Source organism: Euprymna scolopes, chromosome 28 (assembly GCF_053919585.1).
Source record: "Euprymna scolopes isolate OS-2025 chromosome 28, ASM5391958v1, whole genome shotgun sequence".
Classification (NCBI taxonomy): domain Eukaryota; kingdom Metazoa; phylum Mollusca; class Cephalopoda; order Sepiida; family Sepiolidae; genus Euprymna; species Euprymna scolopes.
In genome coordinates, this window is record NC_136509.1 from 39,187,232 (window position 1) to 39,208,817 (window position 21,586).

At 29.6% G+C, this 21,586-nt stretch overlaps 1 protein-coding gene across 1 annotated transcript in view; it reads right to left on the bottom strand.

Annotated features, from left to right (window-relative positions):
- Positions 1-5,980: 5,980 nt before the first annotated feature.
- Positions 5,981-21,586, bottom strand: part of LOC145249581 (zinc finger C3H1 domain-containing protein-like) — a 113,306-nt gene continuing 97,700 nt past the window's right edge. Inside the window, exons 32-33 of the mRNA XM_080111279.1 lie at positions 11,953-12,015; positions 5,981-6,224 (exon numbers count right to left, since the gene is read on the bottom strand). Of these exons, the coding sequence (XP_079967405.1) occupies positions 6,111-6,224; positions 11,953-12,015 (177 nt within the window). The 3' untranslated portion in view covers positions 5,981-6,110. The remainder of the gene's footprint in view (positions 6,225-11,952; positions 12,016-21,586) is intronic.

The following is a 21,586-nucleotide window of genomic DNA, read 5'->3' on the forward strand; positions in this document are numbered from 1 at the left end:
CATGATCATGAACTTTAATGATGCACAAGATAAAGACATTTTCCCCCAAAGATATTTAACAATTCAAAACTGAAAGAGCATATATAAACTTCTGAAAATATATAGATGGCAATTAGGCTACAAAGAAAAGAAAAGCATTCATCCATTCACACAAGTTAAAACTGTCACTTTTTAATTTAAAAAAAAAAAAAAAAAAAGCCCAAATCTCAAAATAAACAAAGATGTGAGTTACAAGTCAAGTTAACCTTAGTACCTCAGTCTGCTAAAGGCATGGTCACAAGCTGCTTAAAATGGGTGCGAGAATAACAAAGAATCTGATTGGCCAACTAGCAAACTCAACACCACATGAATATATAAAAACATGTGCTAACACCAACTCCTGACGAATCCTCACAGGGATTAAATGCAGACAATTCTGTGTAGCTTAATTGCCATATATATATATATATATATATATATATATATATATATTTTGATAACTTACTATCTCTACTCAAGTACTGAACACTGTGGAAGTAAATACTGAAAACTGATATATAAAACATAAATACATGAAATAAATATGTAACATGAAAATCAACTTAAAACTAAACTAAATCTAGACAGTAGAGCTTAGGAAGGACTCAATATACTTTCAAATAGAGTTTTATAACAGTAATAAATAAGGCTTATGGTAACACAGAAGAGCACTAAGAAGGTGTTTGCCAGATTTGAATGCAAAACAAGGAGTTTCTTTATGCCTTTTCAATGATTTGGATGATTCATGAAACTGCGATAAAGTATACAGGATATACCAAAATTAACCATCAATTTTGATGCTAATTTATATTTACAAATAAGAGTTAAATTTTGGACATCCTGTGTTTGTGTGTGTGTATATATATATATATATATATATATATGAGAGAAAGAAAGACATTTGATTCACTCCTTTTTCTAAAGAGTTAAGAGTCTGCAATTTACAATGATTGAGAAACTAAAGTAAAAACTAGCAAAAAAAAAAAAAAAAAAAAAAAAAAAAAATCAGTAGCAGACAAACATTTCAGAGTAAATAAAAACTCGAGACAACTCTGGATAAAAATAAAAACGAAAATGAACGAAACATTATCATTATGTCCGTCTCATGAATGACAACACAATTGCTCAATCCTATTGAATGTTTTCTAGTTTAGAATATTATTTGCTTAACCAACATGATAAACAAAATACATCTACACACTTTTAGCATTGTAAGAAATAGGACCCATCCCCACCCCAAAGAAAATATACACCAAACATTTTCATATTTTGTAAATATTCCTCATATACAACTGTATTTTTTTTATTGTTTAAACACTATAATTCTCATGATGAGCTTTTATACATACATATATATTCTAATAATACATAACACAAAAAATATATACATAATATACACATTAATTTTTAAATATACATATTGTGCGTGAGTATATTTGCGTAAAGTTGAAAAAATCCAATTTTACTCAGCTCCAACCACTGTTCCATTACTGTAATGTTGCATCCCTGTGTCTGTTTTTCTAGTATTTTAATGGAATGTGCTCTGATGAACTGATAGCACTTGTGCCCCCTTTTGATGTACATACTCTCAACTAATCTGACAAACAGCAAAATCTCACCTCTTCACTGTTGAGGTCCCTCAGATACTGGAAAGGAACAGTTTCTTTCCATAACCTATTGAATTTTGCAATTCCTTTCGTTTTTTTTTTTTTTTTTTTTTTTTTTTGCTTTCCTGACTGTACTAAGCTGCAGAAGTTTAAATGCAATGTGAAGAGGCATCTCGTTACTCAACTCCTCACAGTCCCCTCTTAGACATAAACCCAAATATATTTCAAGTAGAGAATGCCTGGTCTCGCAACTAAACAGAATCAACATTTATGGCTTCAATTCAATTTTCTTCTATTATATAAAACAAAGTTTTGTGTGCGTGCAGACTTATCTCAGAAACTGCATGAAACATGATTACAAAACGGATTCAGCATAACCCTGCTTAGGTTCAGGTTTAATAAACAAAACAAAAAAACAATCACTATTATTATCTGGACTACCGTTCTGATATTGAGTCTTATTCACACATCACTCAAACTTCAGGTGTATACTGTCAAACTCTTTCTGTTGGAGATTACATCTACCAAAGCATTGTGGGAATAACACTCAAGATGAGAACAATAGTCTGAATAATACAAATTATCAATCCTCATCTCAAAAATTCAGAAAACAAAACAAAACAATGACAGTTAAGTTTACAAGAGCAAAGGACCATACAAATTAAAAATGATGTATTAATAACATTAATATCCTTCCTTTTCCAGAACAAACATTTCTGAAGACTTTACAAGGCATTGGTAATTTTTGCTGCATATGCAAGTAAAACATGGACTATACTGTTAATCCAATAGAGTTAGAGTTGAAAAGATTTCATTGAATTAAATATGTATCGACTGGAACTGCCAGTTGGGAGTTAGTTTTGTCGCCTGAGGTATTCATTCCCGAAGCAGTACTCAAGGGAATAATATGCAGGGATTTTTAGAGATGCGTATTGTCTGTCATCCGAGGTGATTTCATTCACAATAGAATGCCGTCAGGTCTGACCAGTTTATTTTTGGAGTGAGGTTCTATTTTATACACCACAAATTGACCTTATCTAACTGAAAAACAGAAACGGCAATAACTTCCGATCAAACCTAATTAATCACGCTTGAAGGATTTTGGTTGTTTATGTTATTTTTTTTTTTTTTTTTGTCGTATCCATTTAGCTCCATGTCTTTAAAATAAAATGTTTATTAACTATCCTTGGAGTAAGATAAAGAAATGCAAGCTTACTATTAACAGATGCATCAATGACATTATTTGAACAGAAAGAGATTAATGTGGTTTGGACATTTTTTTCCGGCTACGAAAACAAGTTATGTAAAGGAATCATATAAATCACAGCGTTCAGAAAAAAAGTTAAAAAAAAAAAAAAAAAGACAAGCATATTGCTCTGTCGTTTCTAACAGTTGAAAGACTGGCCCTAAACCATAAAAAATATGCTGTAATAAATATCTCGATTTTATTATAGAAATTTAAGTCAAACTGTTGATTATATTCTTTCTATGATATTTAAGCAGTTATGAAGAGATACATTATCCAAGGATAGTACTACAAATATTGATTTTACATTGCAAAATGTTTCTTGGTATACTGCCATATATATATATATATCTCTTAATATTTCTTTTGATTCTATGAGGTTTGAATAGAAATTAAATCTTAATTTAGGATACAGAACTTTATATTAAAAAAAATAAAAACATTGTCTATTTCAGAATTTATTTCTGGACAATATCCGTCAATTAAAACTCTGTATTAGTGAAATTATGACTACCTTATGCACTCGGCATCTATGACAGTTTGACTATGCAGAACATGCCATCTCTTGCATAAAAGTCCATAGTTTGTCTGGATATCCTTAGCACTAGGGAAGCATGATAAACTGATGACGATTTCGCTTGGGTACATAAGCAATATAACTGCATGTAACTCGGCTGATGTCAATTCTTTCAACTAAACTGCATACATGAAACATTGTTTGGAGTTTCCCCACTCCAGAGTCAGAAACACTCACAATAACCTAAATACCAAACTAGATGAACAGAATGAGACAATACTGCATGAATTTGACAAGTGTAAAATGTACATCTTCGAAGATTAATAATAGTAAGAAAAACTTTTTGAACGAAGAGTTTATTTTCTATTAATTGTTCTTATCTGGTGTTGCCCGGGATGCAGCAAAATTTTCTTTTAGATTTTAATTATTTTTTTTTATTTGCTTGTAAACTCACAGAAAGACATGAAATTTTAATTGTAAGGGAGACAATGCTTTATATTCTTCAATAAAAAAAAAAAAAAATATGTGTTATTCCCCTTCATTGATTTCGATTTTTTGGTCATAATTGAAAAATTTTGCTATAACTAGCTGTTTGGTAAGAATTGTAGAAAAGTACATTATTATAGTTCTAATGGCATGAGATAACAATAAATGAAAATTAGCTAGAAAAAGATCAAAGTTTGATATGTCAGCTTAAATGCTATTCAGGTCTAACTTTTATAATTCTTATATATTAGATAGAAGACAACATGACAAGTTAGGTAAGAGAATGGAATCACACGAGGAAAAAAAAAACAAAAATAGAGAAAAGTCACCAGCCAAAGACCAAACAAAATTACATACATTTACAAAAAAGGATAGAGGATGATCAATCTATTTCTGCGGGCGAGGGGGGGGGGGTCAGTGAAGTAATGAAGAGGAAAAGAAAACAAAAAGGAAACTATAGAGATGCAAGAAGAGAAAGGACTGGAGTTCAAGAATTAAAAAAAAGGAAAAAAAAAAATAATGAAAGTAAATGTGAAGGAGACAGCTGCCATGAAATAAAGTAAACAATAGTTGATTTTTGTTTTTAATTTTTTTTTTTATAATAAAATTGTTATTGAATTGATTGACAAATTTAGTGAAAAAACATTTTTTTTTTCTCTCCAAACAATTTTTTTTTCTATTAAATATTTTTCACTTTTTTTTTTTTTAAAAAGAACCACTCTTTGGGAAAAGTGGTTATCACAAATCTGGATTGTGGGTTAGAAGCAGCAACAGATAATGACGATTGCTTAATCAATTGCCAGAGTAAACACCAAATCGATCGGCCGCATTTTGAAGGAAAATTCCATACGAAGGGTCCGCTTTGCAATATACAGCTTAAAAGACGACATAAAAACATTTTTGAGGATCTTTTCTTTCCATTTTTTTGTTTTTCTTTCTATGCAAGAAATTCACTTCACTTTGAGATTTTGAAAAGTCAGTTATAATTATTCTTTTTCTGCCAAGGTGTAAAATTCCTGGGGAAAAAATGTCTGATTAAAACATTCACAGAAATTACAGAATTAAATTGAATGGCAGATGAAAGAGAGAAATATATGGGGAATAAAAAAAAAAAAAAAAAAAAATTAGAAAACAAAAAGAAAAAAAGCACAATTAAAATTTTTTAACCAATAGCTAGTTAAAAGATAAATTAAGATCAATAAAGTATTTTTAGCCCCACCTCTCAAAAAAAAAAAAGAAAAAAAAAAAAGGTGTTTGTTCATTATAATTGGATATACAAAAAACATTTTATATAAAAAAACACTATTACATAATTACCCCTCATTGAAATTAGTTCAAATGTCAGAAAATTATGAAAAATAATCAAATTGAAAAATTACAAGAAAAACTAAAATTTATCAAATACAGTTTTATCTGTTTCTTCCACTATGACCAATTCGGTATGCCAAACTGATTTATCTCCCTTATTTTCACTTCTGTGATTCTGAATTAAATGACAGATCGGGAATATACGATAAGGTTTCTTTTTTTTTTTGTTAGAAATAGTCCCAGCAAATTTCTACTTCATTTTTCATATATTTTTAAGATTAAAAAAAAAAAAAAAAAAAAAAAAACAACTAAATTTCGACATGACAGTGTTTTTACTTAAAAATGCATCTTTGATATCCAATTACAAGGCACACTTACTAAGAAAAAAAAAAAGGCTTAGATTGTGAACTAATTTTAAAGAGGTAAAGAACTGTGATAATATTAATGATAAAAAAAAGTTAAGAAAAATAATGGTCTACATTAGTCAGTGCCAAGTGACACTTAAACATAAGATGCAGACGTACTTACTGCGTTTGGTTGTAACAGTCACATTGGTCAGCAGTCAGAAGATACAAGTGGTGGCAGTAGCATTAGAAGATTGAAGTCAGAATAATACTAGATGTATCTACCCAGTACATACTAGGATAGACATAGTAGGGATACCAACATAAAAAAAAAGACAAGGATAACAATAACAAAGCAATTAACAATGTGTGGTAAATAAATACAGGGATGTAGGGAGATTAATAATATATTTAAAAAAAAAAAAAAAAAAAAAGGAAAAGAAAATACTCCTTGGGTGGTCTCAGCAGAAACTGTACAATTAACTATAGACATTAGTCTACAGGATCTGTGGAGAGTCTTAACAGATGTGGGGGTTAAAGTGTTAAAAAAAAAAAAAAAAAAAAAAAAAAAAAACCACCAATGGTCACCTAGAGATATTTTTGACAAAACCTAAGATATTGACATCCAGTTCCTTACAACGACGGATTATCTGCATGACATTTGCCTCAGCTCCCAAAGTTACCTCGAAGAAGAGAAACTGTATGAGAAGAGAAAGAAAAAAAAAAAAAAAAAAAGAAAAAAAAAATTGTTAGTAAAAATGGTTTAAAAATAAGAGACAAATTATACATTAAATAAGTGTTCTATAGATGTTCTAAGATTATATATATATATACACACACTTCTGAATAAAATGATTTAAGAAACAACTGGTATGGAAACTTACTTATTTACTTTTTTTTTAACCGCTTTTAATACAGGAAACAGATTCAGTACATTAATCGAAAAATTATTTTATTGTTCATTAGAGCAAACAATTGTTTCAGTCCATACTAATATATATATATTTTTCATCATAGATATGTTTTTACTTTTAGGCTATCAGTGTTCAAATATAAAAAAAAAAAAAAAAAAAAAAAACCCAAAATAAACAAAAACATTTTTTAAAATAAAATATAAACACATACAGTGAACTTTGTATATTAATATAGGCCAAAACAATTACTTGCTCTAATGAACAATAACTTGTTTGGTAGATATAACAGAATTTATCTTTGTATTAAAAATGATTTACAAAAATTAGATAGCTCTAGTCTTGCAGGATGAAAATTAATAAAACTGTGTTTTAAAAGAAATTATATTTGAAATATAAAATATATATATATATATATATATATATATATATATATATTAATATATATATATTAATGATAAGACAACTCCAATATTCTTCCCCTCCCCCCCCCACCTCCGGATTCTGATACAATTACTGATTCCGATTCTTTATAAATCTCTAAATATTTAACTACAGAGTTGTTACTTTTTCCTCCGATTACTGTAATAAAACACTTGTTAAATGTGCATATATTTTCTTAAACGTAAAAATACACATGCTTGGAATCAATGGATTTTAGTTTTCCTGGTAGTTTAAAATTGGTAGCACTCAAGTCATATGGATATATTATTTTTTTTATTTTTGAAATCGCAGCTTCATAATATATAAAAATCGATAGAACAATTAACTCTATAATAATATATGTGAAATCTGCAAGAATTAAAATATATTTTAGCATACTTTACAATCAGACTACGCTTAGAGAAATGCTAGCTTAGAGAAATGCTTTTACAACTTTAACAAAAGAGCTACAATAATATCAGAGCCTCTCCATTTATGCTGAACATCTACAGAATGCCAACATCAATATATTACAAATGAAGGAGTCTCCTGCAGAATTTCAACAGGTCTTACTAGTAAATATTTATTTTATTATTACAACCAGCAGTGGAAGATTTTGTTTGAACAAAATCAAATAAAGACAAAAGAATCGATTTTGGCATCGGAAAAATTTTCCAATTCTGATTTTGATATCCTGAAAAGTTCCAATTTTTCCAATTCTTAATTAATCGCCCCAACACCCAATATATATATGTATTATACTAGAAGTTCCACCCGGCTTTGCTCGGGCTCTGTGTACTGTTTATAACTTTACGTGCCTGTATATATTAAAAAGTGTGAATATGTATGATAATGCCTTTCTATTTAATACTTCCTTAACTACCATAGAGAAAAGTTGGTAGAGACCACAGATTTTTTTTTTTTTTTTTTTAAACTTTGACCCCAATTTTAACCCCTTAGAATTTGTTGTTTTGCGCTCATATAGAATTATAAAGTTAGATCCCTGTCCAAGTAATCTATATTTAAAATTTCAAGTGGTTCTACCCAAAATTGGCAGAGGAGTTTGGTAGAGTTCTCAAAGGTTGAACTTTGACCCCTTAACAGCCAAATTTCTGTCCGAAAACGGATTACTAAGATTTTCCCAAATCTCAGTACCCTGTATATCAAATTTCGAGTAGGGAAATGTATACAAACAGACAGACAGACACTTTTACATCTATATATATATATTTAGCCAGTAGAGTTTAGTTTCCTAGAAGCACGTCCATTGAAACAACATGTGTCTACCAAAGAGTGCTCAATGAGTAAACAGAGCAGGTATATGAAATTTATTTATACAAACATTGATGGCTACATATGTGCAAACATGTTTCTGTAATCACCTGCGTTGGGGGATTATGTCTTTAGGCCAAGAAGTTCTTGACGATAATTCTTGGCCTGAAGACGTAATCCCCCAACGCGGGTGATTACAGAAACATGTATGCACATATGTAGCCATCAATGTTTGTATAAATAAATTTCATATATATATATATATATATATATATATATATATATATATATACACACACACACACACTAGACTTCTGAATTTAGATCAATCTTGATATATTGTAAATTGGTCTATACATTAAATAAGGAGTTTATAAATTAGGATAGATAAAATAAATATGAACATACCCCTCCTTTCATCCACATTCTTACACATATTCATAAAACAATGAAAACCACTAAAATAAAATTTTATTTGTCATCCAATCAAAACCCTTGTCAGGGTAACTGACTAGATGATATTACTTCATATAGCTTATATCCAGAAGGTTTTGACTTATAGCGTCTTCAGAGGCAAATAACTATGCTTTTCAATTAGATGAAATAAGTTTATTTGCTATTTTATTTAGTATAAAGTAAATTAAAAAAAAAAAAAAATTTCAAAATGAACAATTTCCAACAGTAGAGCAAGAAATGTAACCCCAAAATGCCATGCAAGACAAACCAGATGAAGACAACACTTGAATTTAGAGAGGCATTCACATATTCAGAAGACAGTATTGTGTGTTATATACACAAGATATTTATATTATGCAAATTTATACATAACACTTATAAATATACACACCTATACATATATATGAATGAAATGGTTGGTATATGGAATGAGTTGATAGACACAAGAACAAACTACTTCAAAACATTGACACAAACATATTTAAAGACAGTATATTGTAATATTCATAAAATATTTGTATTATGGAAATATATATAACACATAAATATAGTCATATTCATGCACTCCATATATATATATATATATATATATATATGAGAGAGAGAGAGATGTTTGTTTGAACATGACAGAGTTATTCCTTTTTCTGATCTTGTTGGATATCTTTTCTATTTGCTGAGCAGTCTTTTTAATTTCGGCAAACATTATATAGAATGGCGCCCAGAAGTTGTTGGTCGACCATATTTTTCTCAATTAAAAAAACAGCTCGGCAAATAGAAAAGATATCCAACAAAATCAGAAAAAGGAATACCTGTCATGTTCAATCAAACGTGTCTAAATAACGACTTGCTGACAAAATATACAAATATATATGCGTGTGTGTGCAGTCATAAAATGGTCAGTAAGTATTTTATTCTTGTGCTTATTAACTTGAGCCATATGCTAACCATTTCATTTTTGTCAGAAATTTTAATTTCTTTTATTCGAACTTCCTCATATATAACTTGGAAATAAATTATGAGGAAAGCTAAGAATTATTTTAGTATAGTTTAATGTCAGTTAATTTTAGCTTTGATATGATCAAATTACATTTATCATTATTATTATAATATAATAATAAATACTCTCCACCCCTTAAAACATTTAGGGGTGAATGAATTTATTGTTTGAGGTACCCTCACCATGGAATGCCGACAGATTATTTTTTGTGGCTGCTGTTCTTCCAACATCAAACCAACCTTGTGTTACATCAAGTTTTTGTAGGGAGATTGATAAATTCTATCTGATATTTTAGCTAGGATCAAAATGTAATATGTTTTGTCCTTAAGTCAGAAGAGAAATCTTTCTAGATCAAGTCAAGATTTCTTTCATTTTAGCTTCCAGTCATATGCCCCTTTTGTAGAACAGGGTTCATCCTATATTAACAACCGACATTTAAATAGAAGTTGGAGGAGGAGAGTTAAATATTAAAGACAAAAAAAGACAAAAATATTAATTTGAATAAAAATCTTAATGCTACTTTAAATAATTTATTTTAATATGACTATTTTATTTAAAATAACATTAAATAGGTAATATGGCCACAATGATAAAAAAAACTCAGTAAAATGAAACGATACAATATGCACAATGTAAAAAACGCAATCTTAATAAACAGAATAAAAGGCAATAATAATTACATTGTAATAAAATGCTAAAAGCAACTAAAATTTGAATTATCTTTTTTCTTGGTTTTATTTAATATTCATTTAAAACAAAAAATGTAAAAAGAAATCAGGTTATTTAAATACGTTAATATTAATTTTTGGAAAATCCTAAAAATGCCTCTCAACACTATTTCAAAATATTTTTTTTGCATGAAACCACTATATTTAATTCAGAAAATATTTTATGTCAGCAAATTTCTACCAAGTTGACTCAGATATGATAATACTCTTAAACTCATGCTTATAGATTAATTTCATTATGCAACATTAGAGGTGAGAGCACATATATTCGGCACATAGATACTAATGTAGAGATTCGAGACCACTTCCATTGTTTTCTCCAGAAAATTTTATACATATGATATAAAGTTTATTAAAATAGGATATATGTGAAGTTTTTAGAGGATTATGCCCTCACAGATTCCTTAGAGGTGCACTCAGAGACTCAGGAACATATCCAGTGCCTTCCCTGCTAAATCATACACTTTTAGATTTTATATAAATTCTAAAACCTTTCTATAGGGAACACAAAAATCACACTGAGTGTGTATCAGAATAATAGAAATAATATTTAATATTTCAATTGGATGAAATAAGCTTATTAGCTATTTTATTTAATATAAAGTAAATTGTCAAAAGCTTACCCCCCCCCCAAAAAAAAAACAGCAAATGGAGAACCATATGACATTTGGATCTAATACAAACTCTTACTACTAACGAACTCTCAAACATCGAAATTGAAGCTCTCAGTTTCAACTGGCATACACTCCAATATTACTATCAACACAATTTTGAATTACAAATATGAAGACAAAGATTTTAAAAAAGGTTTCATACAGGGAGTTATTTCAGTCACAGCTACTCAGCCTAATAATATTTATATAGCTTCATATATGACCAAAAGAAAAGAATCTGTTTAAAAAAATTTTTTTTGGCAAATGTCTATATTTTTATTTATCATTTTATACACATTTCACAACCTGTAATGAAAAATATTGTCTTTCGCTTATTTGGCTGATCTTCAGAGATGATCAAATATTGAGTTTGATATTTAAAACAATTTGAACAATACAATAAGGTGTATATGTCTTAAAATATATATTTCTTTTACATAAACTTTGGAATATATATATATATATATATATATGATTTTCAGAATGTGAGAGATTGTATATAATAAATTTCACAGCCAAACAACGTCGCAGCCCACAAGAGCCATGACAGTCAAAGAATCGGAAGTCCAAGACTCGAGTTTCACCCTCATTTGGGCTCATCAGTTAGACACATCTGAACTCAGGATTCGAAACCCGAGTATATATATATATATATAAGTTGTTTTTAAATAGTGCCCAGCGGCATTTAAGATTTCCCTAAAGTTTACATTTATGTTCATCTTTCATATGTTAGTATAAAAAAGCTGAGAAACTACTGCTCTAAACGATAAAACTCTTCCCTCTTTGATCGATTATCTCCCCTGGGAATTTTTTTTTTAAGAAGTATAAAAAAATATAAATGCACTCAAAATGAAATAGGCATAATTGCCTTAAAAATAAGTCAATAAAATTGATGATACAGCTATAAAAACAGATAAACAGTCGAAATCACAAATGCTGGAGTGAAATGAATAAAGAGTAAGAAGTAATAAAAAAATCTTTGTTACATGTTTCCATAGCGACACAGCATAGGGTAGAACTCTGACAGCTTTCATGAACAACTGCTGTACCTGAAAAGAAGTAGAATTATACTGGCACACCCTAAACACATCGCAATTTAGAGAATCTAATTTTGCTAAGAGTAACAAGCAGAACGAGAAAGAAATAAATAGATAGAGACAAAAGGCAGACAAACACTAACCTTGTTGTTGTCTATAGAACCGCCAAGTGAAGAAAAACATGACGAAAAAAAAAACATCGTCCGGAAATATTGCTATTACGCATATGCATTTCACAATATATAAATATATTTTAATAAAATAACAATTGTGAGTATAACACAATACATGCATGAAGATTGTCAATGGAAGATACTTAGGTAAATGTTACTAATGTCAACATAAAAAATACAGTTGAGAAATCTTTAACTTTTCCTTATTGTTTTGATGATATAATAAAGTTTATATATATATAACTTTTATTGCTCATCTTTTATTTAATATTGTTTGCTCCTCTAAATAGTGTTGAACTTTTATCTCGATAAGTTTTTGCTTTGTTAAAGATTTACTCTTTGATAACACACACACATATATATATTTAGTAAGATGATTGATAATTTATAATTAAAATTCTGTTTCATAAGAAGGAACACAAAGCCTTTGTTGTGTTCCTTCTTATGAAAGATTTTTAATTTTAAATTATCAATCATCTTACTAAATATTAAAATAGCTCTAGGATATATGGCTATTGAGCTTATTATATATCTGCATTACAACGAGCACTGTTTTTCTTGTATTTTGATTACATTAGTAATTTTACTATCACATTACTAAAATTACTAATGTAATCAAAATACAAGAAAAACAGTGCTCGTTGTAATGCAGATATATAATAAACTCAATAGCCATATATCCTAGAGCTATTTTAATATTTAGTAAGATGATTGATAATTTAAAATTAAAAATCTTTCATAAGAAGGAACACAACAAAGGCTTTGTGTTCCTTCTTATGAAACAGAATTTTAATTATAAATTATCAATCATCTTACTATATATATATATATATAGATATATATATATATATATATATATAGAGAGAGAGAGAGAGAGAGAGAGAGAGTTTACTTCCTCATTTGTGACAGATTTGCATTATAAAAAATATTCTGGTTCACTCATTCATTTTTGACAGATTTGCATGAAAAAAAAAAAAAAAAAAAAAAAAAAAAAAATGAAAATATAAGCCTGTAAAGGTTCTGTGAAAATCAGTTGTGAATAAAATGTTCAGTCATGTTAGATCCAGAAGTAATTATACTCTAAGGTATATAAATATGCCGACAACTTTACTCAACTAATATTTCCAATAAATTCATAAGCTTTTCTATTATTATGAATTATTAATTTAATGACATAACAATTCAGTCACAAATGATTAGGTAACGCAAAATAATTTATTTTAGGCTAATTTTCCAACAGTATTTCCTTTACAATAATTTATGTCATCAATAGTAACATTTACTGATAGTTATATAATGATTTTGGGATTGTTGTATAGTATTCTATAGAAGAGGCCACTTCATGGCACAGTTAAAACGCATGACTGGAAGCCTATTGACAAATTGGTTGGTTTCTAGTTGGTTGGTTGTTTTTGTTTTACGGCATATCAACCTTTTTCAGGTTATTTAATGCCGAATCTAGTTATTTTGAGGAACGATTTTTAATGGAGTATATATATTTTTTTTTTACGTCAGATTCTATTTAACCCATAGTTGGAACCTAACAGGTACTACCATTCGGGGTCAGAGTGGGCCTGGGAGCACTGGCAATTAAAGGGTGGCTCCACACTCCCCAAAGCCCGCAAGGTGGGGCCTCACCATTGGATATAGTTTTAGGTCATATCCAGGACCTGGTTTCTAGTAACATTATCAATCCTGTTAAGTTATTTAATGCCATAAAAGGTTATTAATTGTTAAAAGGTAATTAAAAGGTTATTAATTGTTAAAAGGTAATTAAAAGGTTATTAATTGTTAAAAGGTAATTAAAAGGTTATTAATTGTAGATACTTATGTGTAGATTATTTTTAGTAGTATTGAATCATATTTTTTTTCTTTCTTTTAAACGTATAGTGGTAGATATATTTGAGTTTTTCAAATGTTCTTGTAAAGATTTGCGATTTTCAGAAAATTGAATATATTGTCTATATGAACATTGTTAAACGGATCATTAATATTGCTTATTTTTTAGTTAGATTTTCAGAAAATTTGAGGAAATGAAATCAATTATATTTGAAAATACATAGAACAATATTCAGACTTGTACTTGAGAATAAGATTTGTCAAAAGAGAAAAGCTAATATGTCGATCAGATCTTTTATTACCTTTTGTTTGGTTTAATACATATCTGTTTCTAAAAAAATATGTGTTCTTATTTAGCTTTCAACATCTTTTTATCCTCATGCCTGGGTCAGAATGTCATCTATATATATAAAAGCGAAAATGTGCGTGTGTGCATGTTTTCGTGTATGTCCGAGAAAGGCTTTTGTCCGACGCCTTCTCGTGGGTGTCGCTTCTTATTAAAACTTTTTATATCACACCCAAAGGAGTTAACAACGGGGGACGCCTGTCTATTTAATTTGCCCGACTTTCAAAAGATAAATATTCCACATATTTGGATCGCCACATGTTGCTTTCACTTTTCAGTATAAAAACAGCGGAACTGGATTCGAACCGGATGTAAACATCACCGTCAACTATCTCGCAGTAAAACGATTTGACCTCATTAAAACTGCGGAATAGCGTAATGGTTGACATTCACTTTTTAATCGCTTTTACATGGACTGTTGCTGTAGCGCAGGTGTTCAGGCTCAGCCTATGGGCCTCAAGGCTCCAGGTTTGAGTCGACCTGTCACCAAGCCCCCTCCCCCATTTTCTGTTTTTTTTATCATTTTTTTTTTTTTTTTATATTTAAACAGGGTTAAGTTTCCTTTTTGCTCTTCTTTAACCACCCCCCACCCCCAAACGCACACACCTACAAGCACCCGGGCAACGCCGGGTACCCCACGCTAGTCTTTTTTATAAAGTTAGGTATGCTATACCTAAACTAATTAATCGATCATTATGGACTTTGGTACACTGTTGCTTTAATTTACTTTTATGGTAAAGGATAGAAGCACTTTGCAAAAAACTGACACCTTGATTTTTGTAAAATTTTATTAGGTATTAAGAGATCAAAAAAAAAAAAAAAAAAAAAAATTATAGTTTTTTTTTTTTTTAAGGAGGTATAATATAGGCACAAACATTTCAGATTTGCATTAGATTTAATCCATCGTCATTAGACACCAAGTAAGCAAGATTTCCTGAATTTCAATTTCTTCTTAAGACCCTTAAGCTTATAAACTTGAATTGCAAACATTTTCTAAAATAACAAGCCAAAGCAAGTGGGGTCCCCCTTCACGAGTGAAAAATTTACTTTCACCATGGCTAATGTTTGTGCAAAATTTCCCAAAAAATCCAAATTGTGGTTATTGAGAAAAGTGCGAACAAAAGAACGGGAGTGAATTACTAGGTCTAATCCCTCCTTTGTTGCGGGACCAAAAATCATACATTGGGTTTTGACCAAAATTGGAACAAGGATTCAAGACACAAGGTTTAGTAACATTATACTTTGAATTTAATCTTTGTGAGGAGGAAATAAAAGTAGTGTAAAATTATTCTGTTCTGGAAGGGATAGGGTGTGGGGAGAGGTTATTTTTATCCAACATGGGCTGGACATTCGAATTCTATATATATATATATATTTTTAAATATAACTTCATTTCCTTAAAAATCAAACATTTGTTAATAGGCCTCTAGTCATGCTTCTGAGTGGCACCATAAGGTAGCTAATAGTATAGAACATCAGATATTGATGTTTAGAAAAGTGGTATATTTTTACCAAGTTGATTGGTTGATTTCTTTTAATTAAAAAGCATAAAATTTATGCACATAACATATTATTCAATGTATTTCAAAGATATTTGTAGATAATAGTTCTTGCATATAATGAACACGTTATGAATAGGTTTGGGATTTTTTGGAGACGAGGATTGATAATGTCTATTTGGACTGCTATTCTTATTTTGGTTGTTCTTTGCCTATTTCTGGTCCAGGATTCTCCTTATCTTAAAAAAAACAAATAAAGAAAAATCTGTATGACATAAATGTCCATTACAAAACAGAAATATCATACTCCAAAAATAATGTAAATTGATCAAGTAGTTTTATTTTTAAATAAGAAAATCAAATTTTATGAGTAACCGTCTTGTCCACCATTTGAAAACTCCAGAAACCAAAGATAACCCAACAATAATTCAAATTTGCAAGACTTATGTTGTAATGCCTATGAATTCCCATTAATCACTTAATGTTTTTTTATAAAAATAAAACTGCTTGATTTATTTGTGATTTTTGGAATATGATTTTTCATTTTGTCACGGTATGTACATTATAGAAATTTTTCTTTATTTTTGTATTTTTTAATATAGGAGAAATTCTGGACAAAAACCCCTCCAAGCTTTATGTGCATCTTTTTGCACTTGGGAATTTGTGCAAAATTTGGGGATCCAGAACAGAATTCCTTTAATTCACAGGAATAGATAGTTCTTTTAATTCAGAAGTGTCAACCTTTGTTATTCTTCGTTAATGTTGCTTGTAGTAAAAATTGAACTTTCAACCCTCAGAAGATTGTCACTAATCAATGCCTTTTTCTATAGCACTGTGTATCCACATGGAGATTTTAACTTGAAATTCCAAACTGGTTCCATGAATTTGCCAAAAGTTCCCAAATTTGGAAAGATGCACCTGAAAAAGGTTGGAGGTCAGCCAAAAAAAAAAAAAAAAAATCTTGACAATAGTAGTCTGAAAAGTGAAAATCATGAATTATAAATAAAATGTAAAAAGATAGAATAATTTTGATAGTAGCCGATTGTTGGCTTTATCTGTGACTAGCAGAGAAACCCAACGTTGCCCGAGATTGAATGGGGATCAATGAAGGTTTTACATTCCAATATTTTTGTTGTCATTGAAATTGGTGAATACTCTATCTTGTAAAATCAATTAAATCTTTGCACCGCAAGGATCTATGGTGTAACAGATACAAGTGCTGAGTGGCAATCTATAAATATAAAAGCGAAAATGTGTATATGTGTTCGCTAAAAACTTTAGACAGACACAACGAAAATTCACAAACTCAGTATCATATTGAAGCTCCATCCTTCGCTCGAAAAATATAAAAAAATTGTCCAAAAACGTTAATTTTTTCACCCCAAAATCGACAATTTTCGACAGGGGGTGTGGGTGGGTCAACAAAAACGGTCCTCTCGTGATGTCGGCTGGTTCTACGCCTGCGTCAGATGACGTCATGACCTGATTTACTTTAAATAGTTGAAAAACTGACTAAATTTCATGTACGTCGCGTTAGCTCAGTTGGTTAGCGCGTTGGTTCGTTATCTAAACGTTTTGGGTTCGAATCGTGGTGTGAGATGTCTTTTTTTTTTGATTTTTTAAAATTAAATATTGAACCAGTGTTATTTAAGCCATTTTTCACGTAACGTTAGTTTTTCTGGTTTTTTTTTTTGTTTACTTCGCTTATCCACCCCTGACCACACACCCAAAAACACCCGGGTACCCACCGATTTTTTAAATTTTAATATCGAAACATACTTATTTAAGCCATTTATTTTTCTTTTTTTTTTTTCGATTTTTACATTTAACATCATTCATTTGCTTTACGTTAGTTTTTTTTTTTTGTATTTTTTTTTCGATGTTTTGATTACCCACCCCGCTTAAGTTTTAATGTCGTTTTCTTTTTTTACTTCGCTTATAACAAACAAACCTGGTTATTGACCTCATTTGCTGAATAGCTATTGCTCTATGACTTCCGTGCGCACACCTGTCAATTTGGTTCTTACTTAAATAAATTCAAACATCTTTCAGTAACTCATTCTGGTTGGCCGATTTTATTTTCAAACTTTGCCGCAAGGCTTTGGGTTCGATCAGTTCCATTCCCTCGTGGCCGAGATGATTAGGTGTCTGCCCCCCCCTCCCTCCCTCTTTCGTTTCCACCTTCACGTCAAGGCTTCGGGGTTCAATCCTACCTTCCTACTAAAACTTTTTTTTTTCCTTTTACACCTCCAAACATATACTGTATAAAAGGCAAAAATGGGCGCGAGAGTTTGTGTATGTCTGCCAAAGGCTTTTTGCATCAGGCTTCTTGCGTTGGTAAGATTCGACAAGTTTTTGCATACTTCCCAGATCGTAATATCTCAGATTCATACTGTCTTTATCTTTTTTGATCAAGTTAAACAAAATTCCCACCATGCCATAGTCTCGAGTGTTTGTCTTTTTTGTATAATAAAGCAAAACTATTTAAACTCACACGGGAACCTTGGCCTTTGGGTCAGGATTTCTGATGCTTCACTTAAGTTAATTGGTCCTCGGTCAATGTAGGGGAAACCCTTCATATGGAGACAATTACTTTTTTGGGGGTACTGCCAGAGTGACCCCTTTTTGGGGGATCTGGATTTCCCCCCACATTAAAAACGACCTTGTGTCTATTTTGCTTCTGTAGGGAAGCAAATAAATACCACGACAGAAAGCGGGAACCTTACCTGGCCCCTGGCCAGATTTAAAAACCAAAGTTCATTATGGCGACTCTTATGATTTTTAAGCTAATTATCAGCTCATTAAATTCACTATCCTCTTTGGCCTAATGGTTAGCGAGGAAGACTGATTACCCTACGTTTTCGAGTTGGATTCCACCCTCCCTTTTTTTTTGCTCAACACATACCTCCAAACACCCGGGCAACGCCAGGGACCCAGGTTAGTTATTTCTAAATAACAATCTTATTATAGTTGAGAAATTCAATCCTCAGTGCAGGGAGGATACTTAGTATACACTTACAAATTACTTAAAACTTCTACTCTGCCGTGACTGATGGAACGAGAGTAAGCTACCTCCCCCATCTCCATTAAATAAAGTGTGTGTGTGTGGGGGGGTGTCCATTTGAAATTTCATAGTTTGACAGAAGAAGATTTAAGTTCAACAAGATGCACATTAAGATTACATCGTCCGAAAAGTTGTGAGAACAACACCCAAGATGAGAACAGTAGTCCAGATAATCCAAGTTATTAATCAACCAATCCTCATCTAAAGAATTCTAGGTTCTAATTTAGAATTCAAATAAGGAAAAAAAAAATATGTAAAAATCTTTATGGTGTAAATAGCCATCAGAGAACAAAGACGTCACATTTCAAAAATCATGTAAATTGATCAAGTTATTTTTTTTAACCAAGAAAATAAAAATTTACCATTTTTAGCAATTAAAAATTTGTTTTAAATACAAACAAAATCTCTAATTGAATTGAGTTGTCGCCCTTGAATTTTAACACTTTCTAAAACAACATGGTGACTTCTGGCTTGTTCATCATAAAAGTTGACTTAGTTAAAAAAAAAAAAAAAAAAATAAAGACTATGTAAGCCATAAAGATTTGTCCATATTTTCTTCCATTTTTTTTTTTTTTTAATTAAGTTGAATTCTAAATTAGAATCAATTCTATAAGTGTATCAAACAAAATAGTTAGGATGTTTTTTAGTAATAAATTAAAGGGAGAAAAAATTGGGCAATAATAGGTTAAAAACAAAAAATTAAACTATTCCTTATTAATTTGACATGGAAATTAAAAAAAAAAGAAGATTTAAAAAAAAAAAATCTATCAAAAAAATTTTCTATAAATTCCAAATCATTGTAAAAATTTATCAAAATTATGTTAAGAAAAATGGAAACACTACAAAAACATTTGCATGATGAATCAAAAATGTTAAGAAATATAATTTCTAAATACATTTTAAATCATCTAAATCAGTGGTTCTCAACCTTTTTTACTCATGGACCCCTTTTCCCTTCTTTTTATCTTGGCGGACCCCTCCATAACTATTGGTCATAAAACAATCTTCTATTTTTCATTAATATAAATTTTGAGGTTTTAATAATCAAAGAAATATTATATAATTAAGCTTTATTTTTAAATGAAAACTAATTTAATGCAAATAAAGTATTCTACAACAACTATAATAATTATGATAATAAGTAATAATAATGATAATAATAATCTAAATTAGAGTGATAATGATTCTTTATCAATACATGTATATATTATATATATACACAGCTGGTAATACAATTACTGCAGTTCATAATATCTAACTATATACATTGCTATTCATTTTTATAAAATTTTCGACAAATAAAACATGTTTAGAAACAGAGTGCAAGGTAAATGTTTGAGGTAAACCTGGTAAATAGAAATATTATAGTTAAAATAACTTGGGTGAAAAAAAAAAAAAAAAAAAAAAATACAAAATTCCAGTAGAAATTCTGAGTTTTCTTCATGGACCACGAAAATATCGTTGTGGACCCCCATTTTGTTATGTTTCGCCTGTGGACCCCCAGAAATATTCCATGGACCCTGGTTGAGAACCTCTGATCTAAATGAACGAGAAGGTTTGGTTTTCCAGAATTTCCCCTATATTAAAAAATCTGTTATGTATTTCTGTGTCTGTGACAAAACGAAAATATATTCCAAAAATCATGTAAATTGATCAAGTAGTTTTATTTTTAAATGAGAAAAAAAAAAAAAAATTTTATGGCTAAGTAGAGACTGTTTTGTGACACCATTTTGAAAACAAGCTGAAAGAACGAGAGATAATTACAAATAAATCAAACTTACAAGACTTTAAAAAAACATTCTTATATGGGGAGGGGGGGGGGGATGAACATTGGAAAAAAAAAAAAAAAAAAAAAAAAAAACTCCAAAAAATCCAAATTTGATTAAAACTTATTTATGAAAATAAAACTACTTGATCAATTTATGTGATTGTTTTTAAATAAAGTATTTTCTTTGTCACGGGGTACGTACATCATACAGATTTTTTTTTGTGTTTTCAATATAAGTGGAATTCTGAACAAGAACCAATAATTCTATGTTCAGAAAAATAGTAAAACTACAAGACATTTGCATGACAAAAAAATAAAAATTTTTTTGAAATGTTACTGAAGAATATAATTGATAAATTCATTTTAAAACATCCAAATCAAAAATTTATTTTATTTTATATTTTTAAGATCACTCCTATATTACCATTGGAATGAGTTACTATTATTTAAACCAATAATAAAACATATTTGGAAAATACTATATATATATATATATATATATATATATATATATATATATATATATAGTACAGACAAAAGGCTAAAATACAACTATTGTTTGTATATAGGGAAACAAGACAATAAAATTACAAATGAATAACATCAAACATTGATTTATTATAAACGTTTAAAAAATAATTATGCAAGTTAGGCATTCAATTAGCTTTGTCAATATTAACTGCAATTGAACTGATTTAATAAAAAAGAAAGGATAAATTGTAGAATCTTCCTTAAAATATTTGCTTGCCAATTTTCCAAGCAGATAATTTAAATTATCATCGCTATCTAGAAAGATTTCATATAGAGGGTATCTGCTTGCTCAGATGAATTGATTTCTTCTTTCTTTTCGTTTTATTTAAAAGATGAATAAAAATAAAATTCTAAGTGTAATAA